General features: G+C 41.1%; 3 protein-coding genes across 19 annotated transcripts in view; 2 read left to right on the forward strand and 1 right to left on the reverse strand.

Annotated features, from left to right (window-relative positions):
* Window positions 1-225: 225 nt before the first annotated feature.
* LOC146685080 (tubulin alpha-1B chain) lies at window positions 226-3025 on the reverse strand. The gene is made up of 4 exons (XM_085442813.1): window positions 2863-3025; window positions 1680-1902; window positions 1445-1593; window positions 226-1351 (listed from the first exon to the last, which is right to left on the reverse strand). The coding sequence occupies exons 1-4, from the start codon at window positions 2863-2865 to the stop codon at window positions 371-373; spliced, it is 1356 nt and encodes a 451-aa protein (XP_085298939.1). The 5' UTR covers window positions 2866-3025; the 3' UTR covers window positions 226-370.
* A 952-nt stretch (window positions 3026-3977) lies between these two features.
* agmat (agmatinase (putative)) lies at window positions 3978-7887 on the forward strand. The gene is made up of 7 exons (XM_085444551.1): window positions 3978-4333; window positions 4747-4949; window positions 5171-5219; window positions 5627-5822; window positions 6190-6369; window positions 6519-6603; window positions 6714-7887. The coding sequence occupies exons 1-7, from the start codon at window positions 4029-4031 to the stop codon at window positions 6785-6787; spliced, it is 1092 nt and encodes a 363-aa protein (XP_085300677.1). The 5' UTR covers window positions 3978-4028; the 3' UTR covers window positions 6788-7887.
* Window positions 7888-12640: 4753 nt separating this feature from the next.
* The window catches only part of hspg2 (heparan sulfate proteoglycan 2), a 104257-nt gene continuing 100646 nt past the window's right edge, over window positions 12641-16251 (forward strand). For all 17 annotated transcript variants that reach the window (XM_085443452.1, XM_085443456.1, XM_085443458.1 and 14 more), the window contains exon 1: window positions 12641-13115. In XM_085443452.1, coding sequence (XP_085299578.1) covers window positions 13047-13115 — 69 coding nt within the window. In that variant the 5' untranslated portion in view covers window positions 12641-13046. The remainder of the gene's footprint in view (window positions 13116-16251) is intronic.

A 16251-nucleotide genomic window follows, 5' to 3' on the forward strand; every position in this document is an offset into this window, starting at 1 on the left:
AGTAATATCCATACATTTTTTTTTTTAATTTTGATGATGAATATTATTAGCACTGTTTGTGAAATAACAAGTTGCGGCCTGATCTTAAATGTCTTTTTCTTGGAGTTCCAAAGCAGATTTCACCTGGATTTTTCCATGTGATCTTGGACAAACTAAAATTGTTTCTCTAAAAATCCCTCACAACTTAAAGGTGTTGTTATGCAAAAAAAAGGTTTGATACAAGACTTCATTTTTCAGAAACTTTATTTAAGACAGAGCCATATTAGCATTTTAATAATTTATACTCTGAACAAAGTCAAACGGGTAATAAATAGACCGGAATGTATTTAGGAACACACTGAAGTTTCCTGTATAATCCCTCATGACCCTTTCAGTACTCCTCTCCTTCCTCTTCTCCTTCACCCTCAATAGAATCAACTCCCACCTCCTCATAATCCTTCTCCAGAGCTGCCATGTCCTCTCTGGCCTCGGAGAACTCTCCCTCCTCCATACCCTCACCCACGTACCAGTGAACAAAGGCACGCTTAGCGTACATCAGATCGAACTTGTGGTCGAGCCGAGCCCAGGCCTCTGCAATAGCAGTTGTGTTGCTCAGCATGCACACAGCCCTCTGGACCTTGGCCAGATCTCCACCAGGAACCACAGTGGGGGGCTGGTAGTTGATGCCAACCTTGAAACCAGTGGGGCACCAGTCCACAAACTGGATGGAGCGCTTAGTTTTGATGGTGGCAATGGCAGCATTGACATCTTTGGGCACCACATCACCACGGTACAAAAGGCAACAGGCCATGTACTTGCCGTGGCGAGGGTCACATTTCACCATCTGATTGGCTGGCTCAAAGCAGGCGTTTGTGATCTCAGCCACTGAGAGCTGCTCGTGGTAAGCCTTCTCGGCAGAGATGACTGGAGCATAGGTGGCCAGGGGGAAGTGGATACGGGGGTATGGCACCAAGTTGGTCTGGAACTCTGTCAGATCAACATTGAGGGCACCATCAAAGCGGAGGGAAGCAGTGATGGAGGACACAATCTGACTGATCAGCCTGTTCAGGTTGGTGTAAGTAGGACGCTCGATATCGAGGTTCCTACGACAGATATCGTAGATGGCCTCGTTATCTACCATGAAGGCACAGTCAGAGTGCTCTAGGGTGGTGTGGGTGGTCAGGATGGAGTTGTAGGGCTCCACCACAGCGGTGGACACCTGGGGAGCTGGGTAGATGGAGAACTCTAGCTTGGACTTCTTGCCGTAGTCGACAGACAGACGCTCCATCAGCAGGGAGGTGAAACCAGAGCCGGTGCCACCGCCGAAGCTGTGGAACACCAGGAAGCCCTGAAGACCAGTGCACTGATCAGCCTGAGGAGAGAGAGGGAGAGACAGCAACCAGATAAGAGATATACCCATCAGTTAGGTCATTTATGCAGGATTCTTCTGCTCTGATTTACCCACCAGTTTACGAATCCTGTCCAGAACCAAGTCAATGATTTCTTTGCCAATGGTGTAGTGTCCACGGGCGTAGTTGTTAGCAGCATCCTCCTTGCCAGTGATCAGCTGCTCAGGGTGGAACAACTGGCGGTAGGTCCCAGTGCGCACCTCATCTACAAAAAACCACCATTAAGAAATTATATAAGGGTTTTAACAAATTAAAGAGGCAACAGCGATAAGTTTATTTCTAGAAGTTTACCGATGACAGTGGGCTCTAAGTCGACAAAAACAGCTCTGGGAACGTGCTTTCCAGCTCCAGTCTCACTGAAGAAGGTGTTGAAAGAATCGTCTCCACCACCAATGGCTTTGTCACTGGGCATCTGACCGTCTGGCTGGATCCCATGTTCCAGGCAGTAAAGCTCCCAGCAGGCATTGCCAATTTGGACACCAGCTTGACCAACGTGGATGGAAATACACTCACGCTAGTGTAAGGGGAAAAAAGATTTGGATTAAAAACAAAGACGAGTCTTCCACTTGCTGAAGATAACCAGTTTTCAGAACAGTTTTTGCTAATTAAAAGGAGGGATAAAACACATTAATCGGGCTCACAAATGAAACAATCACTGTATTTTAAATTGCCTTTAACACAACTGCTTAAATTACATTTTCCCTACCTTGCACAAGAAACCGTTAATAATACATTTTCTATATTCTATTATAACATTTGGATTGAGTCTCAGTCTGCCATTTATTTTACAGAAGCCCATGCATTTTGTGCTGCGACATAAAACTGCCTACTGCAGGATTACTGTAGACAGAGAGGATTATCTAGGTCAGACATGTTGCAGTGTGCTGGCTCTTTAAAAAGACACATTCAGATCATCCACTGGGGTTATATGTAACACAATTTGTGCTGTATTTGATTTTATGGTATATTTTTAAGCATATATGATATTAGGGATGGCTTAGTTTTATATAACACACAAACACAATATGGTGTATTATGTCACTGACATAATTATTTTTTAGAAAAGAGGACACTGCATTTATGTAACATACATTTACATACACGTTGTGTTAAATGGCTGGAGATCATGTTCAGAAATTGATAAGGGAGCCAATGGAAGGCAAGTGGACAAGGCTAGTGGTGAAGACTAAGATGATTTACAGGAGTTGTGTAGGATAAGGATCAGGCTCTTCCATATGAATGTAATTTATCATTTAAGTACGAACTTAACGAACTGACGACATCTCACACTATTTCTATTCGCAATTATGTATGATCACAGTAAGCTGCGGAATACTGCATGGCAACAAGCACGGTTGCAGTAATTTGGAAAGAAACAGATCTGAAAAAACGACCTAGTTTAATTTCCACATATGTTAGACTTAAACAGTAACAAATAAGCAAGTCAAATGTTAGAAATTAAGGTCTCGCTTACCATGATTGCTTGTCGGTATTATGCAATGTAATGAAACAAGCCAAAGGAGTGTCTGCGACTGAGGTGCTCGGTGTCTGAGGCTGCTGTGATGACGATCTTCGCTCTGCCTCTTCAGGAGGACAGGTGAAGTGCACAAACTGAAAATCCTTCTCCGTCTGGCGCAGTAATTGTTTCCCATTCAGAACCTCCAATGTGCGATAAGAGGCTTTCGGGAGCTAATTCCTCCTCCGCTAAGGCGTGAGTCGGTAGGATTATGCAGGACAATATAATACAGGACTGTGCAAAAAAGAGAGCAGAATTTCATAAAATCTGGTAGGAGGCAAGACCCTCGGATGTCCTTTTTCTAATAAATAAATAAATAAAAAGGGGTATTCGCTTTGCTTGTGTAAATCAATGCAATTAGCCAGAAACCTGTTATCTTGAGTAAAGCCACGGCATCACAATGGAAGCTATATTGTTTGGAGATCCGAGAGAATAAAATAAAAAAGGCTTAATTCAGGAAAATGACAAATACTTCAGCCGTTGAACTCCACTTATGTGGTCGTGTACATTGAACAAATGGCTTGGCTGACGTGTCCAGGAGCAAAAGTAACTTTGAAATTACAAATTTGGCTTCCTTTTAAATTTCAATCTTATCACAGCTGTAATATTGCATTTTTCCCTATATATTTTCTTCTACATTCTACTTTAATGAAGTCATTAGCAAAAATCATAGAACTCGCATTCTGTCGATCGAGAGTATTATAACTACTTTATATGTATTCTTCATAGTTTTGTTTATCAATCATTCATAACGCTGGTCCTCTTCCTGATAGACGGTCACAGCTGGTTTCTCCCTCGATTACTCATTTGCAGACTCGTGCTGCCTTCAGGGCTCCGAATCATGCTGTGACTTATAAGACCTATAAGAAAAGTAATGAATTAATCAGTCGCCTAACAAAGATGTGCATTACTTAACCTGCATAATAAGAATCAATTTGTGCATCCAATATCACAGTGTGTACAGTGCAAATTAATAAGTTAAATAAATACTGTTCAACTATACTTTTTCATTACGCTGCTCGACGCAAAACAAAATATTACGAGCATACAATAAAGCACTAAAGTAGCAGAAGTCCTTTAAAGGCCTGCTGACACAACTTAACTTTACGCTCAAGTTAGCAGGCATGTCGTCGCTTCGGAGAAACTTGCATTTGAGTCGTACCATTACCGCTGCAGCAGCGGACTTTTTCGCCTTGCAGCCACGACAGACTTTGGCTCTTTGCAGCGACAGACGAGGCCTTTGCATAAATCCGAACAGACAATGCTCAGGGAAACGCTACAATGTACCACCGAGCGCCGAGTTTGTTGCCAGGGTGGCCGGGATCCCCACCATGGCCAAATTACCTTACCAGGACACCGCAGAAGGGCTTGATGCAGCGTTTGTTGGCGTCCCAATTGATACCGGGACCTCGAACCGACCTGGCGCAAGGTAGTGTTTTTCTCTGCAGCTAATATTTAAACGTATGGGCCTGCTGCTCCGTAGACTGTCATTGGATGCATGCATAACAAAGCTGATGTTTTCAGGCGTTTAAAGATAGATTTAAGTTTCACTTTTGTAATTAAAGTGACTAAATTAATCTTATCCTCATGTTGTGCAAAACTTCACAGACCATCTTGTACACAATTGACACATATATAGGCAACAGAAATCCTCAGCTGCAGGGAATGTACAAAAGCTGAAACGTCCAAATTCATTTTGACCACCCAATACCTTACTGTGTACAGTAAACACTGTTTTCATGCCATCAAGGTTAAAAATTGTCACAATAAAAAAAAAAAAATGCAAAATCCAAGCAGCAGCCATTGTGCTTGAACAATCATAGCTGTCATCCTGGTTCACAGGTTTGGCCCACGACAGATCAGAGTTGAGTCGGCCATGCTGAGGGCTTACAACAGTGGCACCAGGGCAGCACCTTATGAGTCCCTCGTGGTTGCTGATATTGGGGATGTGAACGTTAATGTGTATGACCTGAAAGACACTTGCAAACGCATCAGGGAGGCCTACAGAAAGATCCTGGCCACTGGCTGCATCCCGCTAACTATGGGTGAGAAGAAAACTGATCTCTAGAGGTGAAGAAAACGCTCTAAAAGTGCCCTTGCTCACATTTTATTCAGACAGTTGCACAGATAGTCAAGGATAGCTCAGTAAATATTTAACAAAGCACAGTGTTGTAATACATGTTCAATTATTAGCCATTTAGATAGCTCTATAAACCAAAGAGAAGATTTGATCAAAGGTTGGATTTTAAGGAAGTTTTGTCTGCAGGTGGCGATCACACTATTGCTTACCCAATCCTGCAAGCCGTTGCTGAGAAGTAAGTGTGCTTTATTCCTAGGAACTACATGTGATGCAAATTATTTGAAGTTGAGACTGCTGATACAGTGCTACTTTTTTACACACTTTAGGATACAATAAACATTGTTTTGATCTGTGTTGAACTGTCTTAACACGGCTATTAAGCATTTTTCCCTCAAACTTCCAAAACTGTACAGCCTACAAATCCAAAAATGCATGATTCAGGTGTCGCTTGAGTTATGCATTCTTGTATTCACTGACTTTACAATCTGAGAATGCAATAAAATGAAAGAATACTGTTTTGTGTGAATTGGGTTTACTGAGAATGCAGGAAGAGTCCTCAGTTAATATATATAGCTGCCACTGATAAACTTCCTCTTTAACCATTTTATACCCCATGCCCTTGTTCCTGTGATAATTTGTTAGGCATGGCCCAGTGGGTTTGATCCATGTGGATGCTCATGCTGACACCAGTGATGTGGTATTGGGGGAGAAAATAGGCCACGGGACTCCATTCAGACGATGTGTGGAGGAAGGATTACTGGACTGCAAGAGAGTGGTCCAGATTGGCCTTCGGGGTTCAGGCTATTCTGCCGACTCATATGAATGGAGTCGGGCACAGGTACTCTGCTAGGTTACTGTTTCATGTGTGTAAAGCATGCTTATGTAGCATATATTTTTTGGCGTTGGATAAATAAACCTTTACTTGCTTGTTCCCCATAGGGAAATGCCTCAGATAAATTCAACATAATGGTTTTGGCATTTTGTCTGGAGAGTAAATGCTGTATAACTGGATTAATATAAAGTTGCAAGAATCTATGCTAATAATTGGTATATTTTATATCTTTATTGTGCTTGTTTTTTGACAACAAGATGCAAATGCTTTCATCTAGAACAAGGGCATTTTATGGCGCTGACTCGGAGATGCCATATGTCTCAAAATAATTTTCTCATAACAAGGCTACTATGTGTTTTTTCTACTCCTCTAGGGCTTCCGTGTTGTGCAAGTGGAAGAGTGTTGGTTCAAATCTCTTGCGCCTTTAATGGATGAGGTCAGGAATCAGATGGGCAAAGGTCCAGTATACCTCAGTTTTGACATTGATGCTCTTGACCCTGGCTTTGCTCCTGGAACAGGCACACCTGAGATAGCAGGGCTCACTCCCATACAGGTAATCAAAGTGCTAAAGACACCTCAAAGTTTACTATACTAGTTACTAGCTATATATAAACAAAACTACATACACCAAGCAAGGAAATGTTGTATTTTCTGCTGCATTATTAATTCATTTTTTCAATCAATCGTCACGATTGGATTTAGGGAGTTGAGATTATTCGGGGATGCCATGGTCTGAACCTTGTTGGATGTGATCTAGTGGAGGTGTCACCACCCTACGACACCACAGGTGCTTTTTTTAACATTTAAATTCTTTTGAAATTCCAATTTTCTTTCTAATGTATTTTTTCCCTCTTGTCCTCTTATTCATTTCATTTTTTTCTTTCATTCTGTCAACAGGAAACACTGCATTGACTGGGGCCAACCTCCTCTTTGAAATGTTATGTGTTCTCCCAAAAATTAAGTACTATTGATAAATACTGAGCGCATAGAAGAGAATAAAATGTGTAGTTTTGGAAAAACTCGGACAATCAAATTTTGGTACAGTCATGCTTTGCACTCTTGAATGACACTAAAATATCTGAGGGTAATTACTGTCTTATAAATTGCGAACAAAATGATGAGTATGCCGCAGTGGACACAAGTTTTGATTCTGTAAGTATTGGCTTCATTAGGAAATCCTGCACTCATTCAACAGTGCAGTGCTGCAGATGAGTTTTAAGACCATGACAACTTAAGTGTAGTGCTGTTTGGGTGTACAGAAATGTGAAATTCAGTATTCACCAATGTGCATTTAAGGCAAGAAAGACAAACCGGTCAGTGATTTAAACTAACTGCTGCTTTTAGTAAATACGTAAGGAAATATTATTTTTGAAGTGTCTTTATTTACCTTGACTGCTGAAAACAAGTTTCTTCCTTCTGATATCACAATCCAGTCATAGTGCCTGGCACTCTTGCATTGTTTATGCTGTTGTACAAACTCAGTATATACTGCGCAGGAGCATTTCATTTCTTAAAAGGCTTTTATTTCAACCTTTCAGAAAAATGTTACATGTCTATGGTTTCAAAATTCACGATATGAAAACTGGTTACTAATTCATGTTTTTTCTAATGCTTGAAATGTGTGTTCTCCAGGTGTTAACACAAATATCATCCTGGCACACTTTGGGCCCTGTAGTGCCAACTGAGCATTGTTTAAATGGCCCAGCATACCTGACTATTGTTGCTGTCCATCATTTTATCACCAGTGTGCACATCTTCTGATGACTGCTGCAAGAAGGATGGCTCAAAATGCCACAAAACTCAAATCATCCTAATCTAGTTCCTTGAACAGAACGCGACCTTCACGAAGTCTATTGTAACTATTGCAAATGACCACTTTAAAAATGTCAAAGTCTGGCTTAGATGCAAAATATGAAAGAAGGAGGGATGACTCAAGGCTTGCACAGTACTGTATTTTATTAGCATTATATAACAGCAGCTATTATAAGAGAGAATTGTACTTTTTCTGAAATGTAGGCCTTGGACACCTTTATATAACTCAAAAAAAATACAATATTTTTTTTCAACCAACCTTCTTTTTCCTCTTCTTTTACCGTCTTCATTTCCTATCTTTTCCCTTTCTTGAAGGGCAGCATAGTGTCACAGGGATTAATACTGCTGTCTCATCAGTCTCCCGGGTGTTTCTGTGTGTAGTTGTCTCCCCCATGCTTGCATGGGTTTATAATTTTCTCCAACCTCTCTGGATGGGTTGTGATTATGGGTTATTCTTCAAGCACTGCTAACTTTAATCTCAGTCTGGCAACACATTATTGGCCATATTTTCTTGACAAAAATGATAGAACAGACACAGTGCCTATAAAATCAGCCAAACTGTATAATTTCATTTAAAAAAAATGGTAACATATTCCAGTGGTTGTTGACCTGAAGAGTGTGTGTGTGTGTGTGTGTGTGTGTGTGTGTGTGTGTGTGTGTGTGTGTGTGTGTGTGTATATATATATAGATATATACAGTGGGGCAAAAAAGTATTTAGTCAGCCACCGATTGTGCAAGTTCCCCCACTTAAAATGATGACAGAGGTCAGTAGTTTGCACCAGAGGTACACTTCAACTGTGAGAGACAGAATGTGAAAAAAAAATCCATGAATTCACATGGTAGGATTTGTAAAGAATTTATTCGTAAATTAGGGTGGAAAATAAGTATTTGGTCACCTCAAACAAGGAAAATCTCTGGCTCTCACAGACCTGTAACGTCTTCTGTAAGAAGCTTTTCTGTCCCCCACTCGTTACCTGTATGAATGGCACCTGTTTGAACTCATCATCTGTATAAAAGACACCTGTCCACAGCCTCAAACAGTCAGACTCCAAACTCCGCCATGGCCAAGACCAAAGAGCTTTCGAAGGACACCAGGAAAAGTATTGTAGACCTGCACCAGACTGGGAAGAGTGAATCTACAATAGGCAAGCAGCTTGGTGTGAAAAAATCAACTATGGGAGCAATCATCAGAAAATGGAAGACATACAAGACCACTGATAATCTCCCTCGATCTGGGGCTCCACGCAAGATCTCATCCCGTGGGGTCAAAATGATCATGAGAACGGTGAGCAAAGATCCCAGAACCACACGGGGGGACCTGGTGAATGACCTGCAGAGAGCTGGGACCAAAGTAACAAAGGTCACCATCAGTAACACACTACAACGGCAGGGAATCAAATCCCGCAGTGCCAGACGTGTTCCGCTGCTGAAGCCAGTGCATGTCCAGGCCCGTCTGAAGTTTGCCAGAGAGCACATGGATGATACAGCAGAGGATTGGGAGAATGTCATGTGGTCAAATGAAACCAAAGTAGAACTTTTTGGTATAAACTCAACTCGTCGTGTTTGGAGGACGAAGAATACTGAGTTGCATCCCAAGAACACCCTACCTACTGTGAAGCATGGGGGTGGAAACATCATGCTATGGGGCTGTTTTTCTGCCAAGGGGACAGGACGACTGATCCGTGTTAAGGACAGAATGAATGGGGCCATGTATCGTGAGATTTTGAGCCAAAACCTCCTTCCATCAGTGAGAACTGTGAAGATGAAACGAGGCTGGGTCTTCCAACATGACAATGATCCAAAACACACCGCCCGGGCAACAAAGGAGTGGCTCCGTAAGAAGCATTTGAAAGTCCTGGAGTGGCCTAGCCAGTCTCCAGACCTCAACCCCATAGAAAATCTGTGGCGGGAGTTGAAAGTCCGTGTTGCTCGGCGACAGCCCCAAAACATCACTGCTCTCGAGAAGATCTGCATGGAGGAATGGGCCAAAATACCAGCTACTGTGTGTGCAAACCTGGTAAAGACCTATAGTAAACGTTTGACCTCTGTTATTGCCAACAAAGGTTATGTTACAAAGTATTGAGTTGTATTTTTGTTATTGACCAAATACTTATTTTCCACCCTGATTTATGAATAAATTCTTTACAAATCCTACCATGTGGATTCATGGATTTTTTTTTTTTCACATTCTGCCTCTCACAGTTGAAGTGTACCTCTGGTGCAAATTACTGACCTCTGTCATCATTTTAAGTGGGGGAACTTGCACAATCGGTGGCTGACTAAATACTTTTTTGCCCCACTGTATATATATATATATATGCGCAATTTTATTTGTATAGTACCTTTCTAGACAGAATCACAAAGTGCTGCACATAAGATAACAAATAATAAAAGGGTAAAACAGACAATATAAAAATATCTATCTATCTACAGACTGTAATTTTGTAGGATTATCAGAGTTGCAATATATGTTTTTACTTATTGCTTGTTTACTTCTTTTAATATTTTGTCATTTTTAAAATGAACTTGAGTTCTCTTAGCAAAATATTTACTATATAAAGTCTTGATGTCTTTGTGACATGTAGCTTTATACATGTGGATAATCAACTTGTAATCTGCAAAGTGACTCTGGAGTTACTCTCATTTCCCATCTTTCTAATTTACCAACAGCACTTTTTTAACAAAACGCTGCTTGGGACTTATCTGGTGCAATCGAAGCAGAGGGCAGGGAAAGATATGACATACATATTATGATGAAATGAAAAAGATTGGGACGAGCATCCTATGTGTGCTCCAACTTCTTTCAGCATAACTTCATTTGCATCAGGCTCCAAGGGGCGTTGACCCTTGCTGAGAGAGGAATCATTTCATTTTTTCTGGCTGGTCTGTTGGTTTTTGGCAGCTGTAATCTGCAGCTGAACAGTCCAGCTTCACTGTATCACAGTTACAGTAATATCACAATACATAGTAACAAACAACACTGCTAAGCTACAGGTTTTAAAGGGTCGGACACAAAAAAAAAGAGAGACTTGATCTTAACTTCTGAATAGTTTTCAATCCATTGTTTATTTACTTCTCCAACTACAAAATAAAACTCTCAAAGGCATGAAATTACATACAATGTATATATACTCCTGGCATTATGCTTCATAAACATGCTGCTGAAACAGTACTTTATTGAACACCAACACACGTTCGGAATTCACAGAGGACTCGTTTGGCGTTTCCAACACGGCCACAAAACAGACAACTAAACAGTTTGTTGAAAGTTAAGTTGACTTTGAGGCCTATAATAATGGGTTAAGACATTTTTTACTTAACTTTTTCACATGATTTTTCCAGAACTTTTCTGCTGACTGCAAGCAAGGGAGTAGTCCCTAAATCACACCACTGTGGTCAGTGAGATGCCTCTTATAAACATTCATAGTCAGACCAGTCAGACCCAGAAATAAGCTCCCTCTTGTATCCAAGAGGCTAGAGGGGTCTATAGAGCACTGGTACAAATTCCTGCTCTTGGAATAACTGCAGCAGTTTAGGTGTTATTTATCCTCTATGCTGTAGCATTTAGTTTATGTAATGGTGGTGTTTATGGTATTACAGTATAATAAAAGAGTTCACTGAGTAAAAGTTTGGAAGTTTATCATAACTTTCAGCAGTGTTTCCAACACTTTTGGTATGCGACCTCTTACAACATAAAACAACTTAAATCCCTTGTCCCTCCTTGCATGTGTCTCAAACGTGTGATTAGGCGCGGCTGGCTCTACTGTGAGGTCTCTGGTGTATTTACCCTTCCACACCTTGTTTTGTTTTCTTTTGACATCTTTTTGATATTCCAAGATGAGACACAGAATTGATTTTTTAGAGGACTGCTTTTGTACAGTAAATGATTCGACTGGATAGGAGCTCAGAGGTGTCAAATTCACTAGATGCCAACCAAACATGATGAGCCCATTTTGTTCATCTACTTTTAGTCTATTTTCATGAGCAAACTGGAGCAGCCCATAACTGTCTCTATTCAGGGTTTAGCTTTTAATTGGCAACAGCTGCCCTCTCAAACCTCAGAGTGATAAAGTATCACTCTTTTAAATGGTTGGATGCAGACATCCAGTCCTTCAAACAGCTACTGACTTCAGTCCTGACAAACAAGCTTATATTTGGGACGTGTCTCCAGCGACACAGCACACAGCAACGCAAGGCAGTTAAATGGTTGTGGGGGTATCTCTGCACTGGGAAGTCGGTGTGCTGCACTTTAGAACTCCAGTAGAGGGCAACAAAAGCCCAAATATATTGCCAAGAACTGAAGCGACATATTTTCATAAACTCTGCAGCAACACTTTTATTTTCAAACCAATTGAACCAGTCCTGACTGCAAACAGATGGGCACTCTTCATTGCTTTTACTGTTGTCAGTAAATATTGAGTGAGTGGAATTTGTTACAGGAATGCGTCTCCTAAATATATATATATATGTATATTTATGAAGCACTAGCATGTCCCCCAGTAGGTAAAGACAAATAACAGATCCCTTTAGGTTAGGTGTTGTTCCTGAAACTTGTTACTTATTTCTGGATAATTCAGATGTGTAGCTAGTTTAAAAATAAACAAAAAGTAACTCATATGTGTTATAATAAAATAATAATTAACTACGCTGTTACACTTGTCCTCATTTAAACACGAATCAGATGGTCAGTAAACAGTTTTAATGTACTTTAGAATTTCATTTTTTAAATTACATTTTAACTGAATTTTCCAACAATTGATCAAATCAGTCCTACAATTACCCATTCAAAATTCCACTTCAGTATCAAAGCCTGTCACTGAGCCACTGTGCCGAATTCGTTCTTTTGGAAATCAAGTAATTTCTGCACTCTTACAGATTATCCGGAATACTTTTGGATTTTTACTTGCAGGATACTAAAGTATTGGAACAGTGGTGCTTTGCTACTTTTGTTCGAGTAAAGACTTAAAAACGTCCTTCACCACCACCACACACTTTATTCTCGGCGACGTCTCCCCACAGTGGTATTAGTTGTACTCTCTTTGAGCACTCCATGAATTCCATTCCGCCTTTTACTTTTCGGCAGCGCACTCTCCGCACAGGACTTCCCATTGACTTTGCAAGGCTGCATTCAACCCACCACAAGTCCCAAGTTTCGGAGTGCAAGGGAGAAGAAGCCCCATAGTGTCGATCTTTTTTATTTGCGTAATCTTTTTGAAAAGAAAAAGAGAGAAAAACACGAGAAGGGATCCGTTTTACCTGTTGATGAAGTCCCACCGGGCGTGGGACGCAGCGGAGCAGTCGGGTTTCTAGAAGAAAAGTCTGAAATAGGTGCACCGTTCCAGTGGCCAGGAGGCGTGAAGGACCCTCGTATTCCCCCCTTTCCCCCAGCATTTACAGCCTGTGCTGGGTCGGTGGAAAATGGGCACTCTGACCACTTCGATCTGTGGACTTATCCTCTCTTTCATACTCACATCGCAGCTTTTTACTGTAAGTGAGCTCAAACTTTCTCTTTACGCTTTCATTTTACTTTTAAACTCCCCACTGGCGACTTTATTTATCAGTTGCTTACATAACTCAAATATACAAACTATTTATTCCACTCCCCAAAATCAAGTTAAGGTTAAGAAGCAGTGTCTTTGTATCCTATTAAAAGGTCATATGTTGATAGTAGTGTTGATTGTGGGTAAATGTGTGGCGACGGGTTGCTCACATGCAGGTGGGCTGTATAACTGAATCCAGTCAGCATGAACTGTAAAGATGCTTTTAGAAGTAATATGACAAACTAGAGGCTCCGAGCCGGGCTAAGTTTGTCCATAGAAACAAGCTATTCATAGTCTCCCTGGAGTACTCAACTCCTAAACCTTCTTAAACTTTGTGAGGCTCCATTTTGCGTGGCCTAGGCTTTCTGTTATAACTAAGATATGCAATGTTTGACAATGATTAAAAAAACCGGAAATAACAGAATTCTGTGGTAGTTGGTAGTTTGTGTCTTCTCACATTTAGGCTGAGTGTTTTATTCTGTCCTGGAGAGCCTGGAATTCTTGAGAATAAAAGATGCAGGTCGCTTGAGGGTGATGGCTTGAGTTTTCAGTAATGTTATTCAAAAGGAAAAAGAAATGCATTCACCTCAACATTACCATTGACGTGTATTCAAGAGCGACTGCAGGTACAAAAATGTGCTGTACTGAGAATTTCTTACCTATGTCTGTTTTCACTTAAGGCAGCAGCCAGCAGTTATCTTTATTGAATATTTGTTCATTTATTTACTCGATCCAGTTTTTAGGATGTAAAACTGGCTTGGTATTGCTCATTATGTCCAATTGAGAGCAAACAACAAATGAATGGAACAAATATGAAGTTGAAATATTTTTGCTTGGTAACTAACTAACAAATGAGTGTACAGTCCACACAGTGTTGAATATATTTGTTTGATTAATTACTGATATTGCAGCCTAAGATATTGTTTGTCTTCTTGCCTCTGTGTCTGCGCTGTGAATCATATAGAGGATGACCGTTACCGGGCGGCTGAGAATAGACTGCCCCCACCCTTTGCAAATCCCGTCTGGTGTCTCACCTTTATGCCCTCCAATAAACAGAGCTGTCACGATTGAAATATCTGTGACATCTCTGTGTTGATTTGATCTAAACCAAATCCTTTTTGAATGATGGGACATAGTTGCACAGGTCAGCAGACATAAATCTTTCACATGCTGGACTTGGTGTGTGAGCAGTGGTACGCTTGACGTTTGAAAAGCTGTAGTGTTGAAGTTTTCATGACTTAAAGATATATTTTACATCCGGTGATGCCATGCTATTGAGCACTGAGCTTTTCGTTTGGAGTGGCAGAACATGTATCGCGTGTGTCTTCGGTGTCACCATAAGTTATGTATGTTCAATATCATCGATCTATAGAAGTCAGCTCCAGAGGGCTATTATCACCTGTTGTGTTCTGTCACTGAAAGGTAACATGAGATGGCCTCTACACTTTTACCACAGCCTTGGCTGACTGTTAGGCCAACAACACCAGTATAATTGAATTATCTGTAACTGCAAACAGCATCTGTTTCTGGTATTATGCTTTTGAACTCCAGCAGGCGAACTGTCTCTTGATTCAATTAAGCACACGCGCGTACTGGTGTTACTACGAGATCCTCTTTCCTTCGTGCTGGAATGTCAGCTTCATGCGCAACAGCTCAAGACAATCAAAGTCAATAAAAACTCAGTGGGTGAGAGTTATCCATTAAATAAATAAAAAAGAGTACCCATATCCCACTGTGAACAAGCAGCAGTAAAAGTGTGAAGAATTGTGCGAACCAAACATCGACACAGCTTCATATTTAATAAGAAACAAATGATGACTGTTTTTTTTCATTATGTCTTTCTTAAGCATATGTAAGCTTGGGAGGTCACTTGGCTTTCTGGGGGTATGACATCAGACTAACCGTGACATTACCACTGACAATTTTGGTACAGAAATTTCTCCCAGTATAGACTGTCATAAGTGTTCCTTGACTTCATTCGGGGCGGCGGGGGAAGGGCAGCTTGGATCGCTATGACTACATAGTCTGAAGTGTGTGTGTGTCATTGGTCTGAATTGTTGTCTTTTTCTGCTGCGTGTAACTCGACCCCTTCATCCCCCTACTAAATATTATGCAGTGACAGTTTGATTCGATGGTGTAGTCAGTTTGTGCCATGCAGACTTGGTGAAGTGGTCGGCCGTCTGTGTGGTGCTTTGTCATTTCAGATCCAGCTACCTGGTGTTTAATTCCCATTCAGAATCAATGAGGACTCTGGGGAGTTGAAAAGCACAGCAGTGCAAACACCAACTCCACTCCATAGTTTGAACAGTAGGGAAAGCCTGCCCCCTGGACACATTCACATAATTGCTTGAAGACTAGGTTTGGTAAACACTGCATTGTTGAATTATAGTCCCAGGAGAGAGGCCATCTTGGTTGATGGGACAATACTGCACTAAATTGGCCCACCCCACCCTCAAGCACATTGGCACATATGGAGAGCAGGCCAGGAAGCTGGCATTTGTTGACTCTGCAGCGAAGTGTGACTTGGAACGGTATAGAGATCAAGAGGCGAGGACTCCGAACCTGGCTCTGTTTCACAGTTCAGCAGAGTTCCTCATTATTTATTCATAGCCTACATTAGCCACTGCTACCTGAACTTTTCACGTGTTTGTCTTCACAATCAGTCATGCTGCTTTGCTATAACCTTTTCATTGGCCTGACACGTCCTTTGCTGCTTTTCCACCTCACAGAGAAGATTTGCTTCTCTGTAAGGGTTTTCATCGAGTCTATAGATAATTACAGGTTGAACAGACATGCATCACAGCCTTTACATTTACAATTACTCTGAAATATTTCATGAACTATGATTTTGCTATCAGGACCCTTTGGCTTTGTAACTTGTTTAATGAGCTCAGTCTTGCAGAATCAGTGAATTCCTTAAAATCCCTTCCTAACACTCATTCCTGTAGACCTGCTTTTATGCAATGAAATTACATCTGATGTGTCTGTAGTCCCAGCCTGCTTCAAAATGGCCACCATCGTCCCTGTACCCAAATCCTCCACCATCTCCTCATTGAACGACTGGCGACCTGTAGCCCTGACCC

The sequence above is a fragment of the Copadichromis virginalis genome, linkage group LG20, assembly GCF_057382275.1.
Source record: "Copadichromis virginalis isolate Kocher_CV1m ecotype Utaka linkage group LG20, C_Virginalis_male_GT1.1, whole genome shotgun sequence".
In the NCBI taxonomy this organism is placed as follows: domain Eukaryota; kingdom Metazoa; phylum Chordata; class Actinopteri; order Cichliformes; family Cichlidae; genus Copadichromis; species Copadichromis virginalis.